This window comes from Geotrypetes seraphini, chromosome 4 (assembly GCF_902459505.1).
Source record: "Geotrypetes seraphini chromosome 4, aGeoSer1.1, whole genome shotgun sequence".
Lineage (NCBI taxonomy): Eukaryota > Metazoa > Chordata > Amphibia > Gymnophiona > Dermophiidae > Geotrypetes > Geotrypetes seraphini.
This window is the reverse complement of record NC_047087.1, coordinates 202641550-202661808: the sequence shown is the minus strand read 5'-3', so window position 1 is coordinate 202661808 and position 20259 is coordinate 202641550. Positions and strand designations below refer to the sequence as shown.

At 42.7% G+C, this 20259-nt stretch overlaps 1 protein-coding gene across 19 annotated transcripts in view; it reads left to right on the top strand.

Moving 5' to 3' along the window:
• The window catches only part of CAMK2G (calcium/calmodulin dependent protein kinase II gamma), a 543897-nt gene that overhangs the window by 465221 nt on the left and 58417 nt on the right, over window positions 1-20259 (top strand). For 10 of the 19 annotated variants that reach the window (XM_033940484.1, XM_033940503.1, XM_033940486.1 and 7 more), the window contains 3 exons: window positions 11186-11230; window positions 11684-11732; window positions 16002-16106. In XM_033940484.1, coding sequence (XP_033796375.1) covers window positions 11186-11230; window positions 11684-11732; window positions 16002-16106 — 199 coding nt within the window. The remainder of the gene's footprint in view (window positions 1-11185; window positions 11231-11683; window positions 11733-16001; window positions 16107-20259) is intronic. The other 9 variants (XM_033940504.1, XM_033940496.1, XM_033940498.1 and 6 more) reach the window with 1 other exon arrangement.

The window sequence follows — 20259 nt, the reverse complement described above, 5'->3', positions numbered from 1 at the left end:
CCAGCCCTCCTTTTTTTTCCATTTTCCTTTCCTTCTCCAGCCTCTCAGTAACTCTCCCTCCTCCTCCATCTCCATGACCCTTGTCAAGAATCACCCCCATTCCTTTCCCCAACTGCATGCCCATAGCTAGCATCTTCCTTTCCAATCCCTCTCTTACCTCATATTCTCTCTCCCACCCTAAAGCATCCAGCATCTCCCCTCTACTGCCAAACTCTATCCTCTTTCTGTTCCTTCCAAACTATCACTCTTCAAGGAACCTGTGAATTTTAAACACCCAGACTGTCAGGTGCCTAATGGGGTATGAATATCATCACTAATTCACAGAGGACCTGAAACAGGCTTATTTAATGTAATATGATGAAAACATCAAAATAATCAGACTTAAGAAAAAAGCACTTAGCTTAACCCAACGGGAGCTCTGCCATTTCACTATTCATAGCTTCCTTAGGGGTTCACAAGCTTTTATAGTCTGATGTTAGCATTGCCAATGCCTGTACCTCCAAAATCAGTTTGTCTTGGCCTCTTTTTTTCTTTTCTTTTTTTTTTAACAACTGTGTATAGGGAGTTTCAAACTGTCTTCACCTATGTGGAAATTAAAGTACTTGAAGCATTCACTACATAATCTTTTGCAGAGAATTTTCAGGATCTCTTGGTATTGCAAGTCATGCATACATTTTAATATACATATAGCTGGTTTTCAAAAGGACACTACCTGTTTTATATATTTTGCTAAAACTATATACAGGCAGTCCCCGAATTACAGACAGGGCAGGATTAACCAATAGGCCAAGTAGGCACGTGCCTAGGGCCCAAAATGGTCAGGGGGGCCCAATGAAGGAGGGCATCAACATTGTTTTTTTCAAATGGCGATGGGCCCCTCCAGCATCGATCGGCAACGTGGGCCCCCCTGATCGGCAATGCGAGCCCTACCCCAATCGGCAACGCAGCCCCCCCCCCTAGTCAGAAAGTAAGACAAGCAAGCAACGTGGGTAAAAAAGGCAACAGGAACTGTAATTGTGTAAGTGATGCTGCTTGCCCAAAGCTTCCCTCTGACGCAGCTTCCTGTTTCCACCTGGGTGCATGGTGGGGTGGGGCGGGGCAGGGAGCCCAGTGTACTTGTGTGCCTAGGGGCCCTCGACGAATTAATCCTGCCCTGATTACAGACACTCAACTTAAGTACGACTCGTACTTAAGAACGCAGTTGTGGCTTCATTTGATTTCACTGAGCAGTATTTCCAGTGGCAAAGACTCCTACACTTCTCCTGTAGCAGATCCAAGAATGATGCATGGCCACATTAAGAACAGTGTGTGGTTGTGCATGCTGTACCTTAGAGGGAACACTGGCAGGGACAGTTAGCCATTTTGTCATCTGGGAGCAGAGGTAACAGGTAGAATCTTAAAATCTACAAGTTCTGAGTTACATACAAATCCAACTTAAGAACAGCTTTAAAAATGTAACTCGTTCTTAACCCGGGGACTGCCTGTATACTTGAGTATCACATGTCCTTCACCAAACCTGCAATACTCTATGAATGCCTCTTTCTAACACAGTATAAAGTATTGTGAAAACCTTTGCTTACTTTAATCTGATAGAAGGGGAGATAATTTTCCTCCAAGGCTTTTTAACGGGGATAATGCTTAATTACCCAGGTAAATACCTTTGAGAACTGTTCTCTTAGGGATCAATATTGAAATTGCGGCAATCTGCGATTGTCAGTGTGCTAATTGCCATAGGCAAAACTAAACCTGCATATTCAGTGTCAGGCATGATCTGGGCACCAGCATTAAATTTCTGAGGCTTGCATGGCTGCTGGAAATAATCTGCAATATTCAGACCTAAGCCTGGATAATAAAACAGATAAGTTAGGAAAGCTATCCTAACTTTATCTGTTTTGGTTTCCAGTTAGCGGTCTGAATATGACCACTAACTGGATAAACTCTGACTCCATCCATGGACTACCCTGGCACTAGGTAGATGGTGGCCTGCTAGTCTCCTCAGATTTTCATTGACATTATGCAGTTAGATCTCGCTGAGCACTATGTAACGCGGTTTTTGTTCCTTGGTAGTAAGTGTTCATGCCTAAAAAGTATGGAAAATGTCTGTTATTTCCATGAAACTTTTCATGTTTTAAATAAGTAAATTGCAAATTGTGACTATCCTGATCACAAAAGCAAACACCGAATTTTCATGTTTTCATTCTTATAAAGTCATAAAAAGCAACATATGAATCACAATTAACATGTACAGTACTCCCCTGCGAATTCGCGGTCCTGATCATTCGCGGTATTTTCTGACCACGAATGACCGGGCAGGAGAGGGCAGCCGGAGAGGCAGGAGAGGGCAGCCAGAGCGCCAGCTAGTAAAGGAAATCACTCGCTTTATGCTCCGACCGCCTCTTCCTGTTCTAAAGTCGGACCTCGCCAATCAGGAGCTGCTTTGACACGCAGCTCCTGATTGGTGAGGTCCAACTTTAGTACAGGAAGAGGCGGTCGGAGCATACCGCGAGTGATTTCCTTCACTTGCCAGCATTCCGGCTGCCTTCTTCTGCCTCTCCAGCTGCCTTCTCCTATCTCCCCTACTAAAAACCATATTCGTGGGGGTTCCTGGAACAGAACCCCCACAAATATCGGGGGAGTACTGTATTTATATTGAAGTTATACAGAAGAGTGTGTAGTTTTTTTGAGATTTGCAATTATATTGTGAGTCATTTTCATGAATCAGCCCCCAGATATAGTCTCCCATCATGTTCTCATTATATTATCCTTGATAGCAGTGTTCGAAGTCCAGTATCCTGATAGAAGAGCTCACCTTGCTTCTTTAAGTATGGTCCCGTGTTCTCCTTGAATGTCTGAAGATGAGCATCAAGGACATGGACTTTGAAAGACAACCTACAGCCCATTTTACTGTAATTTTTCATCAGATTCTCAACCAACTCCATGTAGTTAAGAATTGCCATACTGGGACCGACTGAAGGTCCATCAAGCCCAGCATCCTGTTTCCAACAGTGGCCAACCCAGATCCCAAGTACCTAGCTAGATTCCAAGTAGTAAAACAAATTTTATGCTGCTTATACTAGGAATATGCAATGGATTTCCCCTAACCATCTCAATAATGGCCTATGGATTTCTCTTTTAGGAAATTATCCAAACCTTTTTTAAACCCTGCTAAGCTAACTGATTTCACCACATTCTCTGGCAATGAATTCCAGAGTTTAATTACACGTTGTGTGAAGAAACATTTTCTCTAGTTTGTTTTAAATCTGCTACCTAATAGCTTCATCACATGCCTCCTAGTATTTTTGGAAAGAATAAACAAGCGATTCACATGTGACCAGAATTGCGCACAATATTAGAAACATGGCCGTACCGTAAAGCGATACAAGGTCATTATAACATTTTCATCTTTGTTTTCCATTCCTTTCATGATAATTCGTAACAATCTATTTGCTTTCTTAGCTATCACTGCCATACATTGAGTTGAGGGTTTCAATGTATCTTCAACAATGACACCTAGATCCTTTTCCTGGGCAGTGACTCCTAACATGGAACCCTGCATCACTTAACTATAGTTTGGGTTCCTATTTTCCACATGCATCACTTTGCATTTGCACACATTAAACATCTGCCATTTTGATGCCCAGTTTCCCAGTTTTCAGCCTTGTGATTACTCAGGAAGCCCCAAAACACTTCCTGGTTAGCGTCTTGGGAAATTCCTTGCACTCCAGGATCTTCTTTATTTGTGTTCCAATGAAGACGCCAGCTTTGACCTTTGCCTCAGACTGATTAGGGAAGATGTGTTGTAGGTACTTGAAGGCTGCTGACTCTTTTTCTAGAGTTCCAACAAATTGTTTCATTAGGGCCAATTTGATGTGCAGTGGTTCCCATTTGACGTTGTTTCGCCTCATAGAGAACTCGGTCCGCTAGTGCGCCTTTGTGTCTCTGCTGTCCCAAAGGCAGACATAGCAGGGAAACTTGGTAAAACTGCCTTGGAGACCTATTAGGAATGCCACCATATTGAAGTCTCCGATGTCCTCCCTGCTATACTCATCATACTTCAAGGCGCCTAGTAAGGTCCTGTAATCCTCTTTGAAGTGCACTGAGTGAGCCAATGGAAGAGACAAGTATTTGTTCCCATTATGGATCAGCACGAGTATGTTGCTGTCATTGAAAATACGCCACTCTGTTGGGTTACAGGCGATTCTAATTGCCTCAAACAGACTGGTCACATTGTGGCACAAGTAGAGCCCAATTTGATGGTTGAAGAAGGTAGAAAAAGCTTGGTGACACTTCCTCTGATCTGTGACTTGCACACCTTCATCTAGCAAGTTCTACTGCTTGAGCCTACACATCAAAAGCTCGGCATTGGACAGGGTGAGACCAAGAGCTCTGATCAAGTCGTTGAATTTGTTTTAGTTTTGATAGTATGGCTTTCTCTCATCAGCTGCACCACTGATATTGTAAACTGTATCTACAACATCTCCCTCACTCTCTGATTTGCTGCTCTCTTCTGAAGACAGCTGCTCTCTCTCTCTCTCTCTCTCTCTCTGGGGTAGTGGCTATGGGGAGCTCAGGACAATGTGGCAATACCTTACCACTCCTTAGTAAAAGCGTCCCCAAGTTTACTCAGCTTGGAATCAATCTGGAATATTCTGCAAAAAGATCAATTTTAAAATAACAATGTCCTGGTCACAAAAGCAAAGTTTGAGGGGAATGATATCTATTTTCTATACTTTTCTTGCAAAGGTAATTAAGAAAGAACACTTATTACCCAGGAACAAAAAATAAAATAAAATTTTGTTACACAAGTCAAGGGATCACCTGATCAGCAAGAGATAACCTCATCTGATTATCTTCCACTGAATATTGGTCCGTATATTGTGATAGCATAGGTGATAGCATTCCAAATTTGGGGGTTGTAAATGATAGAAGATTGCTGTCTCTGATTATATAATGCATCTTAATTGGCAATGTTCTTAAGTCATTTGTGTGGTTCAGTGGCATTAGGACATACAGGAATAGGTGAGGGTTAGGTCTACATGGCTCATTCATAGACCAGAGCCATGCTTCTCAGATAGTTGTTGCATGAGGATTACTACAATGAATATTCATTAATTAAGATTTACATGCAGTAGTTTTTCAATATACTTAAAAGTTATCTTATGCATGTTCATTGTGGTGAGCCTGAAAAAAAACAATTAATTAGGTGTGTCTCCAAGAGAGGGCTGAGAAGCAATGAACTAGAGAGCCCAGGCCAGATGGAATATAAAGAGAAATTATTCATAATAAAAGAATGTAGATTCAATAACCAAAGATTAGGGTACCCAAATTTCTGAGGACACAGAGATTGTTGTCATTTCCTCTAATTCAGTTGCCTCTTCCATTAACATACATTGAATATTACAAACCCAACCTGTATTGCATCTCTGTGGATGTTAGTTGGAACTGAAAATGTCTTCAGGTTATTGAAATAGTTGGATGCTTGATAAGCTCTTAACCTGTATGTTTGTGTGCTCTAAGGACAAAGGCCAGTTCACCTCAAGGAAGAAAAAAACTCTTAATAGGTTTAAAGAAATCCTAAAATGTTGGCTATATAAAGAGGCTTTCGAGACCATGCTCAAGGAAATAAATAATGAAACCTTTTACCTCTCCTTTTGTTTTGACGTTTTTTGTCTTTCTTTTCTATATGCTATATGCATTGTAGTTCTTCCCACTAAATGTCTTTGTTTTTATGGGTTATTTAACTATGTTGGATTGCCCACTTTTTTTAACTGTACATCGCTTTGAATTAAGATATTGCTATTGAATCAAAATTTGAATAAAACTTGATTACAGCTTGATCTAACAGCTGTAAGTATTGCACTATGCAAAATTATGATGGTAAAAACCAGAGACATAATAGTTTGAACCTGTAGTTCTTCTAGTATGAGATATTGCTGTTAGCATAGTTGCTTATTATTTTTCCTTTATTCCAAGAGGGTTTTTTTTAACATAAAAAATAATTTCTTCAGTATTAAAGCTGAATATAAGAAAACATTCAACAATTGCAACTTCAACAAGTGTGCAGTCACTTATGGGGCCATGGTGATGTTTGCTGGGAGTGTAGGGAACTAGTCACCTTTTTAAGAGCTGCTGTGTTTACCTTGACATTGTTAATACATCCCATCTGTGTAAGATTGGCCAAAATAGAATTAGGATCCATGCCAGACCAGTGCATTTTTTGTTATAGGCTGAAAGCAGCAACCCAGTCCTTCCATCTACCCCTTCCTTCAAGAACTTTGACTCTTACAACTCTCTGTTCCTGTATATCTTTATTTTCATCTCCATTGATGTGTATCATCGTCAGTCATTTCATCAGCATTACCATACTGAAAAACCCAAGTTCAGGTATGCAGTTGGAATCCTGTTAGTAGCCTTTGAACTCTGTGGTGCAACCTAGCTTTGGATGAGATTGGACTAAAGCAAGGTGTATACCCTCTCACCCAGGATGAGTACAAAAGAGGATTTGGTGAAGGAGGCAGTAAAAGGTGAAAACTACTATGAAATTTCACAGACTCTTGACTAGCTGGACTAAACCATCTATTTTTCTATCTCAGTCACAGAGCAACAACAAAAACAGCATAGTAAGCTCTGCAAAAGAAAACACCCCATTACAGACATCAGTGGTATCTTCCCCCTATACTTCCTGGGTTTTCCTTGCTTGGATTGTTCTGTGGGGAATGTGGAATGCCACCTGTGCTGTGCCTGTCTTGTGTTTGCTTGAATTCTTTGTTTATGGTGACTCAGTGGTTGTCAGTGGTTCTGATCATCTCTGTTTTTGCCCTGGGGAAGGTAGGGGCCTATCATCATACTCCCTTGACAAACACCAGACCACAAGTTTCAGGTGTTAAAGGGACACACTCATGTTGAATAAACTGGGAAGCTGAAAATTGCTGGTCTTTGGCTTTATTAACTCTGATTAAAGTTCCCATGCAGGTCTGGTCTTCAGGTTATTTATAGTGAATATTCAGTGTATTTGGCTGTATTAGGTGTGATAGCCAGATTAATCTACATATTTGAGCCTCCCTAAACCAGATCTATTTGGGGACCTTGAGAATTAGTACCAAGTACCTTTGATGTAGTACCATGTTAAAGCAGCCAAGAATGATTTGTCCTATTCAGGGCTATCCCAAGGGCTGTGTAAGTGGTAGGACTATAAGGGGTACAAGGGAGATGGGGGTGTGAAATTTCCTCAGGGTATGTGATTCTGGCTCGGCATGCTCTTGGTCCTAGTTAAGCAGGTGATTAGTGGTGGCTGCATTTTTTCATGGTTCACTTTACATTATCCCTGCTAAGTCATGGTTTTGAGTAGCTATCAGCCGTTCTAATGTGGCATACAAGTGATCCTATATTTTTACATTTTCACTTGAAAGGCATTGTTAAAACAGCAGTCAAAAGTTTGAAAGAAATGTAAGATATATATAATAAAGAGGTGGTAGCAGGTGATTAAGTTTATTGGGGGGGGAAGGGGGGGTTGGCCCATCAGTTTCCTCCTTTTTAGACTTTCAGATAAATCATAATTGGTCTCTTCTGGAGCCATGACATTATTGGCCTCATTTGCAGTTGTCTGGTTCCCACACCCCTGTTTTCTCTTGGTTAGCTTTTAAATTCCTGGTTTTACAGCACCAATTTGAGTGAAACAGTCTATCCACTGTGAGCGTGGAGCCAGTTGGTACCATTGCTATAGAGGGGTGGAAGAATGTGACTGTTTTTGCCAGTTCATGATAGCCCAGACAGGGACTGCAGATTCCTGTTCAGAACTCTGTGGGTGATCATCAATGCCCTCCTGATTAGGCCATCAGTAGGGCACACGTCATCCGTCTTTCCTCTTGCACTACAAAAATGCCACAGTTGGGGTGGGAGTAACATCATGTAATGCCATGTATCTATTCAACAAGGGTGTGCACAGTAACATCCAAAGAAAGCATCAGAGGAATATGATAATTTATTGTATAAACCATCAGATAAATACCAGATTAAACAGAAACAGATTATATATATACATTGAAAAACATCACCATGCCTGCCATGTCTGTCCCTCACAATTGGGAACCCTTTCGATTGATGGGTCAGTATAGTTCACGGGGCTTCCCTTTGCTGCACCTGGATTCAAAGTTTAGGATGCGACTCTCAGTCTTATATAGCATTAAAAAATGCTGAATTAAGTTGTTCTCACACAGACACACTGCTGTTCCTGCAGTAAACAATAGGTGTCCCACTTACCTCACGGCTGGAATGTTATCCCTTATCACAGTACCATGAGAAGCCTTCCTCAGTAATAAGGTAAAAACAGCACAGGAGATGTTCTCATGAAAACAAGTTGAAAGTAGGAACAGATACAGAGAGTTAAAACAAGAATTGAAGCAGACATAAAGATTCATAGATTCATATACAAATGGCCACATATGCCATGCCCTGGCCTGGCCATAGGCGTAACACATCAACAGGCAAGAAGGACACATAGGGAGGAACAGGGTCCAGACAGGGATGACCCATGGGGGATGCAGGGCCAAGTGCAGAGAATCATTGTGGGGCCTTATTTGCAAAAGACAGGAGCTGAATAGCAGGGCAAAAGAGTGGACCCATGGGCAAAAAACACTATCACTCAGTGGTAGGGCCAGCCCTGCCTCTATATCAGTGGTCTCAAACTCAAAGCCTTTACAGGGCCACATTTTGGATTTGTCGGTACTTGGAGGGCCTCAGAAAAAAATAGTTAATGTCTTATTAAAGAAATGACAATTTTGCATGAGGTAAAACTCTTTATAGTTTATAAATCTTTCCTTTTGGCTAAGTCTTAATAATAATATTGTCATTTATAGCTAAAGAGACGTATGATCAAGAAACGGTTTTATTTTACTTTTGTGATTATGATAAAACATACCGAGGGCCTCAAAATAGGACCTGGCAGGCCGCATGTGGCCCCTGGGCCGCGAGTTTGAGACCACTGCTCTATGTGGAGAAGTGTTGTCTACTTCACATTCAGTGGCACATACAGCTGTTATTTCTTGGTGCCATGACTAAGATATATTCTGCACTTTGGGAATAAGGGAGTTAACTAATTGTTCTCTCTATCCATCATCTAATATGTAGATAATATTTTATTATGTAGAAGCAATAGAACAGTAGAATAAAATTCCTAGGCGGGAGGGAGGAAGTGTGTTTAAGGGGGATGAAGGTAAAATGAGATTTCTTACTGTAATGTAAGGTTTGGAATTAAGAGAATGAGAGTTGGCAGTAGCCAATTGCAAGAGTACAGGTAGCATTTGATGAATTTTTACTACAAAGGACCCATGTGCTATGGCCCAATGTTTGCTTCAAGATAAATGGATAAGTTATTCAGTTAATTTTACCTGGATATTCAGACCGCTTATCTGGTTAAATTGGGCCTCGTAATATATGTGCCTAAAGAAAGCTTACCAGATTAACTTTATATGGCCTGTCTTAACTGGATGACCTTATCCACACTCCCGAAAAACGTTTCTTCACTCCTATATTTAACCAATCTGGGCTAGTTTGAAGAGGAAACATTTGTCCAGGTAAGTCATGGTTACCTGGACAAATCTTTGAGATACTGGCTCCTAAGTGTCTGTCAAGAACTGCCCTATGATATAGAGTTAGGAGTGTTGCATGGTAAGGGGCTAGAACTTGCAAGGGTAAGAGAGTCTGAGAAGGTCCTGTTTATGCTTTTTGGTGAAGGAACCTGTGCAGTCATCAGTCTGGGGCACCCAGTTCCTCATTGCCGATTTCTTCCACAAGACACTTCCATTTATTCAGGGCAATTCATAATTGTCTGAAGATGGGGGAAGTGGAAACATATTGGAAATATGATATTGTCAGTGCCCATAGGGGTCTGGTTCTATACCCCTCATCAATAATCTCAAATCACATCACCTAGGAAATTACAAATGTCCTGGCCTAGAGACTAACCTATTATAAAGCTACTAAAGATGGAGACAAAGGCCATTCCTCCTCCCCTCAAACACAAGTCATGGACACATTTATCTTGCTAGAAGCCAGGGACAGGTTACTTGCAACTCATCCACACCATACAGAAATGAATGTGAAAGCAGTGTGGCTGCAACAGTTCAGTCTGTCTTAGTCCCAAACCTAGTTTGAGGGAGTTTCTCAGAGTTGGACCTTTAGCTTTTTGCACATTTCTTTTTTGGTGCAAATTTCCTCACCCTAAGAAATAGTTCCATTAAAGCGTGTCTGTCTGTCTGTCTGTATGTATGAATGAGTCAGCTGTGATTGTGTTACCCTGGTGTGTGTGTTTGTGTGGTGTTACTGTGGAAGAGTTTGTTGTCACAGCCAACAGGGTTAAAAGAATGTGTGTTAGTAGACTGTTTGGAGTTGCAGAGTTACCCAGTTACAGAAGTGGAAACCTTTTGTCCAGATGTACTGTTGAACTTTATTGAACCTACACGCCAAGGCAGCATGGTATTTGCAGTCTCTGATTTTACCCATTGAAATCAGTGTTGCTGGTCCCATAATGCCACAGGATAGGGTTGACAGAATTAAAGGACTGGCCCATCTCACGCCTGGATCTGGGTAACTTGATAGCTCTGGCACTTATAAATAAGCTCATATACTTGCAAATTAGCTTGTGTGTGTTCACATTTCAGAGTATACTTGTATGTGCATATATTTACAAATAAGCTCTTTGAGTAGTGTGAACTCACACTTGTGATTATGCACGCACTAATGTGTACAGTTGCTTTTGTTCCTGTATATGAGCTTCTGTGTATGTCTGTAAACTCTTATGTATACATACTTGGAGTGTGAAAATAACCTGTTGCTGATCTGTGTGTGGTGTGTTGGTCCACTTGCCTGTGCGAGTTGTTGAGTATGACTTTGTAGTCCCTAGTTTAAATGTGTTGAATGTGCCCCTGTCTGTGTTAGTATTGTTCTGTGAGTGCACGGGTGTGTGTGTCTGTGTGTATTTATGAGCGTCTGTGTATGTGTGTTTGTGTTATTTTGTCAGTGGACGTGTATACCCCTTTATATATATATATATCTGCGAGCATATATATGTAATGTGCATTTTGTGCAGTGTATTCTTCAGCACTGCTGATAAGAAGTAATTTAAGATGAAAGTTTTACATCTCTCTCCTCCTTTCTTCTTCCTCCTTCCCTCCCCTCCTTTTTTTAGGAACCACAAACAACTGTTGTCCACAATGCGACTGATGGCATTAAGGTAAGTGCACACCACACTTAATCATGTAAAGCAATATATTTCTCTGTCAAATTTCCAGACTTTACTTCAGAGTGCTAGTGACCCCACTCCCAATTCTGTCACCTCTCTTCATGTCTTTGCATTTCCTCTCTGTGCTGAAAACCACTAAAGATTTCTCTCTGTGTCTGTCCCTTTCAGTGTTACGTTCCCAGGCATCTCCTTCCACATTAACCTCTTCCCTGTCAGTACTGGATGCTACCAATCCCAGGTCCTTCCCTCCATCTTCATCTCTCTTCCCTCTGGGCTGTAGATAACCTTGATAGGCGGTATATTTTTTTTAAAAACACACAAAAAACAACCTAATAATAATAACTCCTAGGCATGTAACTGGCAACAAAATCACAGGAGGGGCTGCATCTATCCTCAAATCTTTCTCGCAAAATTCATTGACTGATGTCCTCTTTGACTTTTCAGGGGTCAACTGAGAGCTGCAACACCACCACTGAGGATGAAGATGTGAAAGGTAGGTATGCATCCCGAGCTAGTTAGCCTTGAATCTTGTGATAGTATAAGCACCGGAAGGGCTGTTCGTGGTACCTGCCTTCACTTTCTCTGCTTTGCCTTAAAATGTAATACACAAGACACACATCCTATCATGTGGATGTTTGCTAACTGAGCAAGGTTGTAGTGTGTAGCACTCAAAATCCCAACTTAAGTGAAATTAAAAGTTTCTATTATGATTAAGATGTTATTTTAATAGAGATTTTTCTAAGTAGATTTTATGATTTTGAACCTCAACCATCAGAATCCACCCATATAGAAATACGTAGGGTTTTGTTTTTTTCCTTTAACATAATCCAGACTTAGCATTTTTTTTAGCCGTCTCTTGAGACCCTGATGATCTTTTGTAAGAAGACTAAAGTTTATTTAAGAACTCGACTCTTTCTATACCCATTGTGGATTTGGTTATAAGGAGGAACAGGGAAAGTTATATGTTTACAGGATGACAGAGGATTCAAAGAATTGATCTTAGCCTGTGGCCCAGGACTAAAGAACCATACTCAGGTTTTCTATATTCTTTAAAAGCACTTATGTGCATCAATGAGGAGAGAGACCCTTGGGCAGTGTCTCACAAACTTTTCCGGCCGACAGCACACTAAAACCAGTGCCCCGGCCAGAAGACACCCGGCAGTTGACACGATGACGTCACACACATGCGTGATGTCATCACGTCTGTGCATGCGCGGCGGTCAGTCTGGCCGTGACCTCACCATTACAGAGATCTGGGAGGTGCGGGGAGAAGAGAAGAGACGCCAGCTGTGCCGGCTGACTTCCTTCAGGATGTGCCTCTCGCCGTGAGAGGCACGTCCTATAGGCGGGCAGCCAGCGTGGACAACTCTCCTCCTCGCCAATGTGTTGCAGCACACAGTTTGCGATATACTGCCCTAGGGTGATAATCTCTGATGCTCTTGCAATAGGAAAACAGTGTGATAAGGCCAAGGCTAGATCCAGAAGGATGCTGGGATGCATAAGGCGAGGCATAACCAGCAGAAGAAAGATAGTGATCATACCTCTGTTCGTGTCATTGCTAAAGTCTCACCTAGCATGCTGTGTTCAGTTCTGTATCTCAGAAACGATAGAGAGGTTAGTGCATTCTGTAGAAAGAGTAACAAAATAGTGTGTAGTCTGCCTCAGGAGTCATGAGATGAGACTAGGATCTAAATATGTGTATCCTAGTAGAGAAGTGTCACTGCTCAAGCAACAAACCCTTTTTCAATAGAAAGGGAAAATCTAGGATTAGGGAGTTACAATATGAAGTTCTGAGTGGCTAACATCGGAAGAACTTTTTTTCACAGAAAGGGTGGTGGATGCCTGGGTTGCTGCCATGGAGGAGATGGCAGAGACAAAAATGATAAGTCTTCTGAGCAGAATGTGATGAACAGAGGATCCCCTGGTGGCAAGAGGAAGGAAATGAGGTGCTGGGATAAACCTGGCTACAGCCCAAAACAGCAAGATAGCAATGGATGTAACCTATGTGAAACGGCAGGCACTGGCACCACTTTGATAGGTTAGGGGAGGGACACTGGGTAGAATGATAGGGGTTTGGGATTCCTTATAGTAATTCATTTGAATGTCTACTAAAAATGGACAAAATTGTTGCTGGGCAGCCACAGCCCTTTTGGTCTTTATCTGCCATCCGTCTAACAAATGCATTTTGTCTCCAGCACTATGCTGAAATGAGCCAAGGAGATTTACATGTGGCTCATAAGTTAGCATGGTGCTGGGAAAACAAGCCTTGGGACTTGGGAGAGGCAGGTTGCAGTGTGCAACCTATGAGCTGAAGCTTCAGGTGTGAAGAGTGATGCTGTTTTTCTGGTGGGTCCTCTGATTCTTTTGCAGCTCATAAGTAGGAAGCAGTAGTTTGGTAAAAGCTTCTAAATGTAAATCCACAGATTCTAGGCGACAGGTAGATAAAGATATAGAAAGATTAGAGGCTTAAAATAAGTAAGCAGTGGAACAAATGGTTCAGATTTCAAAACATATTTGTGTTCCTCTCTCCCTCCTGCCCCTGGGAATGTGTGGATCTTATGATGGTGTATGTAACTAAGGAGGGTTCATACTAGAAGGGTCCAACAACTTTATTAGGCATGAGTAATTCACAACAAGCAATACCATTAGCTGAGTCTGTTCTTCACAAAGTATAAAGCATCTTGGTTCCTCTGTGATGCACCTTCAAGCCTTTGGGATTTGGGCTCCGTCCAGCTGCCACTGGCCATGCCGCTGTACTATAGGTCTCAGAAGCAGTATTCATGTCCAAGTATCAACAGGCATGGGAGGGTATCACCATCCCTCTTTGGGTATAGATACCTCTTCTAGTACTGACTGGCATTCTTAGTGTAGGCACTGGGGTATTCATCTCCCCACATGGATTTCCATATCTAGTTGCAGGGATCTCTTTTCTAGAGAGTCTACCTCTGCTTAGCAAGTGACACTACCTAACTAGACAATAAATGAACAGCCTACTCCCCTTCCCTCCCTCCCAACCCGTCGCCTGGCCTCTAGCAACCAGCCCTTAGCCCCTCAAAACTTAAATAAGACAGAGAGGCAGGAAACCTAACTTAACTTTTCAAAAAGTTGCCCAAACAGCCAGGGAAACGTCTCTGCACCTGACCATCTACTAATGAGCTGAAGTCTCACTGGGCTGTTACCACAAGACTTCAGCCCTGTAGTGGAAGGCAAGGCACTGATGCTCATCTCTGGCTGTCAAGGGCAGGGTGAGAGTATTGTTGTTGCTGAAAGCCAGATGGAGGCATCATTGCAACTTTTCTTAAAGTAAGTTTCTGTTTGTTGTGCTCCGGTACTCTTCTGCCCCCTCCAACCCCCTCCCCCCACACACACACCCCTTCATTTCAGGAGCTGGTTGAGCAGAATAAATTCCACTAGCCTACAAATAATGATTCAGAACGTTTATATTTTAGGTGTGTTCAGCTTAACTCTTTATATTTCTAATGTCTTATGCAGTTCTTTACTCATTCCCCCACCCATCATTCTTTCCCCTGTTTGACTGTGTCTTTCCTGTGTCAGCAAAGGTCAAAGGATAGACTAACGTAGTGCTCACCAATCTCAGCAGCCAAGACCCCAATTCACCCAGCCACCAAAAGTGTATGATCTCCAGCAGGCACAGGGCAATGACATCCTGTCGAGGTCATGACCCAAAAGTGGCTTGCACAACCTCGATTGGTGTCGTGACCTATAGTTTGGGAAGCTCTGAGCTCGAAGGGATGACAGCTACACTCTTTAAGCCCGTGTCCCACAAACCTTTTTGACACCACGGCACATTAAACTCGGTGCTGCGGCTGGAGGGCATCCAGAAGTATGTCGATTGCAATGATGTCACGCGTATGCATGACATTCGCGTATGCGCGGAGGCCCTCCAGCTGCAGCCCTGAGCCTATTTCTACACCGGTAGGGGTTACTGACGGAGGAGAGGTGCTGGTGCTGGCTGGCAGCCTACAGGACATGTCTCTCGCCACTAGAGGTATGTCCTATAAGCAGCTAGCGCCTCTCCTCCTCATCGGTGCCTCATGGCACTTCTGGAATCTGCATGCTGCGGCACACAGTTTGCGATACACTGCTGTAAGTCACAGCTGCAGCAGAGGCAGGTGAGTGGCAGCAACAGAAATTAGGAAGAACAGACTGTGGCAGCTCCTTTCCAGGTTTACGACATCTGACATGAGCTCAACATGTGTTTTGCATTGGGGTGGGGGAGAAAAGGACAACAGGAGGCTGCCTTATAAAGCAGGATCATTTTGTAAAGCTGTCAGTGAAGTCCCTTGTGGAGCCTAAAGTATTTCTGAATTGGATCAGCTGCCTTTCTGAGAAGGTTTATAAAAGAAGGGCCCTGTGTATAGATCATTTTCTGAAATCCTTAGCTAACTCCCTTTGAGGCTTCCTCTTCATGCAGACAGTGATCAGAAGAGAAGTGAAAGGCTGGTAGTGGGGTCTTCTGAAGGTGATTCTGTCTCGTGGCTGCAGACCCCTGAGCCTGCCTCATGTTATACCAAAGGTTCATCTGTCCTTGCATGGGATCTTAACCACTGTAAAAGCCGTACAGATGTGAAATGAGAGGTTTCAGTCAGACCTGTCACGTGTGTGCTGCCTCCCTGTTTTCTGATGAGCTGCTTGTGTTTGAGAAGTATCTTCCTTTTCTGTTGTCCATTGTTTTGTTTTGTTTTTTTTATTGACTAAACAAAGGGTTTGTTTGTTTTTTAATTCCTTGCATGGCTGCCAGCGCCCCCTCTCTGCCCCGGAGATGGGTCCTCGCTGCTGCAAGAGTCCAGTCAGAGTGAGAGCACAGCACAGACTGAGTCTGCACCTGCTCTCTGTTTCTCAGCCAGTAAGTTCCACCGGCCTCTCCTGCCTTCTAGCACCCCCCTTCCTCACCCTAGTTTCCTGTAATTTGCTTTAAATTAGAAGTAGGCTAACATCTAGCAAACATAACCTCCTATCATATGTGTCCTACATTTGGAAAAAAAAAGTGATTTTATATTTTTGTCAGACTGGTTTGAAATTAAGGAAATTAAACAGCATGTTTATTTCTGAAGTAAGGGCACTCTGTGATAATTGCTGCTTCATTGAGGGGGAAAGGTTGCTCAGTCTCTGAAGACATGGTGAATCATGGATTCGCTTTAAGGGATGCCGTCACTCAGTGATGTAAACACTGGTCATGTTTTAGAGCTTTCTAGGGAAAACTACTACAGCAGGGGTGTCCAACCTGCGGCCCGATGACCGCATGTAGCCCTTGAAGTATTTTGTGCGGCCCCAGTTGAGGGTGATGCAGTGTTTTCCTCTGCTGCCCCCGGGTGTTTACCATCTTGCCGGCTCCCTCCTCTGTCTTGCTGCAGCGTTTGCGCGGCCTCAGAAAATTTTTTTTCAGCCAATGCGGCCCAGGGAAGCCAAAAGGTTGGACACCCCTGTACTACTGCCTTCTGTGCACATTTGATAGTTCCCATACACTTGTCTCTGTGTGGCAAGCCTCAGTTCATTGTTTTCTGCCATTAGTAACAGACACATGATTTATACTACTCTATTTACTCATCAGAGGTAGATTTCTTTTAAAATTTAGAGAGAAAAGTTTGCATTCTTTTGTATTCTGCCCCTTCTAGTTCCTCTTTTTCTTAGTTTCTTTTTTTTGTTTTTAGGCAAACTCATTTTGCTCTGTGATGTCTGATAGACGCTCAGTCATGATTTTCTTCTTTTTTACCTGGGTGGTAATGGTTTTTTAATCCCTCTTCTTCTTGAGTCTAATTTATCTGAGAATGGCAGTAAAAACCACCAGTATATTCAAAGCAGACTAAGCAAAATAAGGCAGTTAAATAAGTAAATAAATAGATAAAATATATCCAGAACCAATCAACCATACAGTCTGCTGCAGATATCTCAGAAAGGAAAGTGATCCATTCCACTGCACCATCTGCTCTAGAAAGCTTCATTATCATCAGGATCTAGAAAATAAGAGACTTTTCCTTCAACTTTCCAAGATGTGCCAGTCTTAAAAAAACCCCAAAAAACAACAACCAGCAAAGGCACCTTAGAAACACAGGGGCTATGAAACTGTGCTAAGTGGAAGTTCAGAAATGCTAAAAAAGGTTCCTTTGGTGCCTAAACAAAGATCTTCATGAGTGGTAGTAGCAAACAGAATCTTCTTTCAGTGGGAAACTCCCAAGACAGATTTGTTTTGCTACAGATAATAGAAAAGAATGAGCCTTCTGCTCTAGAAAGCAGTGAAAAAGCAAGATAGCATTGGATGCCTTCCATTTCATTTATCTGGATTTAGATTTATTTGTGGACCATTCCAAATCCAAGCTCAAGGCTTACAAATATTGTACTGTAGATATTGTACCTGATGGCGTTGGATGATGAAGTGACCTGCCCAAGGTTACAGGGAGCTAAGTGAGAGAATTGGGATTTGAGCCTCGGCTTGCCCAGTTCTGAGCCTCCTGATCTAATTTCTATAGTCCTCTACTTTCGTAAATGCATTCCTAGATAGCTCTAGTAGTAAAAACCTCACTGAAACTCAGAAGGGATAGGACATTATGATTTTCATAATCCTCTCATGGCCAGGACAAATTTGATTTCAAATCTTCCAGGATTTATCCACCAGGATACGAATCGATTTGGACCATTTTTCAATCCAGTTTTTGCCAAACCAATGAAGACTATTTCACCCCGATCTTCGGTCTCTTGTTATTATGGCTTAGATGCTGAAAGTGAAATCTGTTTGGTCTTGCCAATCCAGTATTTCAAATGCTTCTGGCTTTTAGAAAGAAATCCATTAGAACAGGGGTGTCAAAGTCCCTCCTCGAGGGCTGCAATCCAGTTGGGTTTTCCGGATTTTCGCATGAATATGCATGAGATCTTTTAGCATACAATGTAAGCAGTGCATGCCAATAGCTCTCATGCATATTCATTGGAGAAATCCTGAAAACCTGATTGGATTGCAGCCCTCAAAGAGGGACTTTGACACCCCTGCATTAGAAGGTCATATGATTGCAGATGGAGGCGCTTTGTTGCCTGACATGCTGGGAGATCCCTGAATTCAATCTCCTGTCTCACATATAAGCAGTACATTGTCTGTATTTCAGAGTCTAGTCTTAAGAAGAACTCTATTAGGGTTCCTCATACTGTGGCTAGCACTTAAAGACAGATTCTACAAACAGCGTTGACATTGGCAGCCGCCTAAAAACGGCGGCCAATCGCATGAATTGCGGCTACCTCAAACATATGCGCTGGAAATGTAGGCCAGGGTTTTGAAAGCCTACATTTCCGGCGCCTATGTTTGATATACAGCATGTTTGCAGAGGCACCTAAGAACACCTAAGGCCATTTCCAGTGTTAACTATGCCTATTTCAACCTTAGGCGTTCTGAGGTGCCTCCATAGATACAACGAAGGCGCCATTTTTGTAGGCACCTGTAATATAAGAACATAAGAATTGCCGCTGCTGAGTCAGACCAGTGGTCCATCGTGCCCAGCAGTCTGCTCCCGCGATGGCCCCCAGGTCAAAGACCAGTGCCCTACCAAGACCAGCCCTACCTGCATACGTTCTAGTTACGCAAGAACTTGTCTAACTTTGTCTTGAATCCCTGGAGGGTGTTTTCCCCTACAACAGCCTCTGATAGAGCGTTTCAGTTTTCCACCACTCTCTGGGTGAAAAAGAACTTCCTTAGGTTTGTACAGAATCTATTCCCTTTTAACTTTAGAGAGTGCCCTCTCGTTCTCCCTACCTTGGAGAGGGTGAACAACTTGTCTTTATCTACTATCCTTTATTATCTTGAAGGTTTCAATCATGTCCCCTCTCAGTCTCCTCTTTTCAAGGGAGAAGAGGCCCAGTTTCTCTAATCTCTCACTGTATGACAACTCTTCCAACCCCTTAACCATTTTAGTCACTCTTCTCTGGACCCTTTCGAGTAGTACTGTGTCCTTCTTCAAGTATGACGACCAGTGCTGGACACAGTATTCAAGGTGAGGGCGTACCATGGCCCGGTACAACGGCATGATAGCCTTCTCCGATCTGTTCGTGATTCCCTTCTTAATCATTCCAAGCATTCTGTTTGCCCTTTTCGCCGCTGCCACACATTGCACGAACGGCTTCATCCACTTGTTGACCAGTACTCCCAAGTCTCTTTCCTGGGGTGTCTCTCCGAGTACTGCACCAGACATCCTGTATTAGTGTACAAGATTTTTGTTACCAACATGCATCACCTTAAACTTGTCCATGTTAAACTTCATTTGCCATGTCGTAGCCCATTTCTCGAGCATGTTTATGTCCTGTTGCAGGTCTTCGCAATCCTCCTGCGTCTTTACTACTCTGAATAACTTCGTATCATCTGCAAATTTAATCGCCTCGCTCGTCGTTCCAATTTCCAGGTCGTTTATAAATATGTTGAAGAGCACAGGCCCAAGCACCGAACCCTGCGACACTCCACTGGTGACGCTTTTCCAATCTGAGTATTGTCCATTTACCCCCACTCTTTGCTTTCTATCTGCCAACCAGTTTTTGATCCACGTGTGTATTTCACCCTCAATCCCATGGCTCGCAATTTTTTGAAGTAGTCGTCCATGCGCCTCCTTGGCAATTTTTTCCTCGTAGTCCCTTTTGGCCCCTCTTACCGCCTTATGGTACCTGCGTTGATGTTGCTTGTGCTTTTTCCAGTTTTCGTCGGTTTTTGACCTTTTCCATACTTTAAAAGAAATCTTGTCTCTGATCGCTTCTTTCACTGCTACAGTGAGCCACGCCGGTTCCTTGTTCTTTTTCCTCTTGGATCCCTTGTTGATACGCGGTATATATAGATTTTGCGCCTCGGTGACTGTGTCCTTGAAAAGGGACCATGCTTGCTCTAGTGTTTTTACAGCACCTATCCTTTTCTTAATCTTCTTCCCCACCATGAGCCTCATCCCTTCGTAATTCCCTTTTCGGAAGTTCAGTGCAGTGGCCATCGTTCTGGATCATTGTTTCACCCCCGTGTCCAGGTTGAAGCAGATCATATT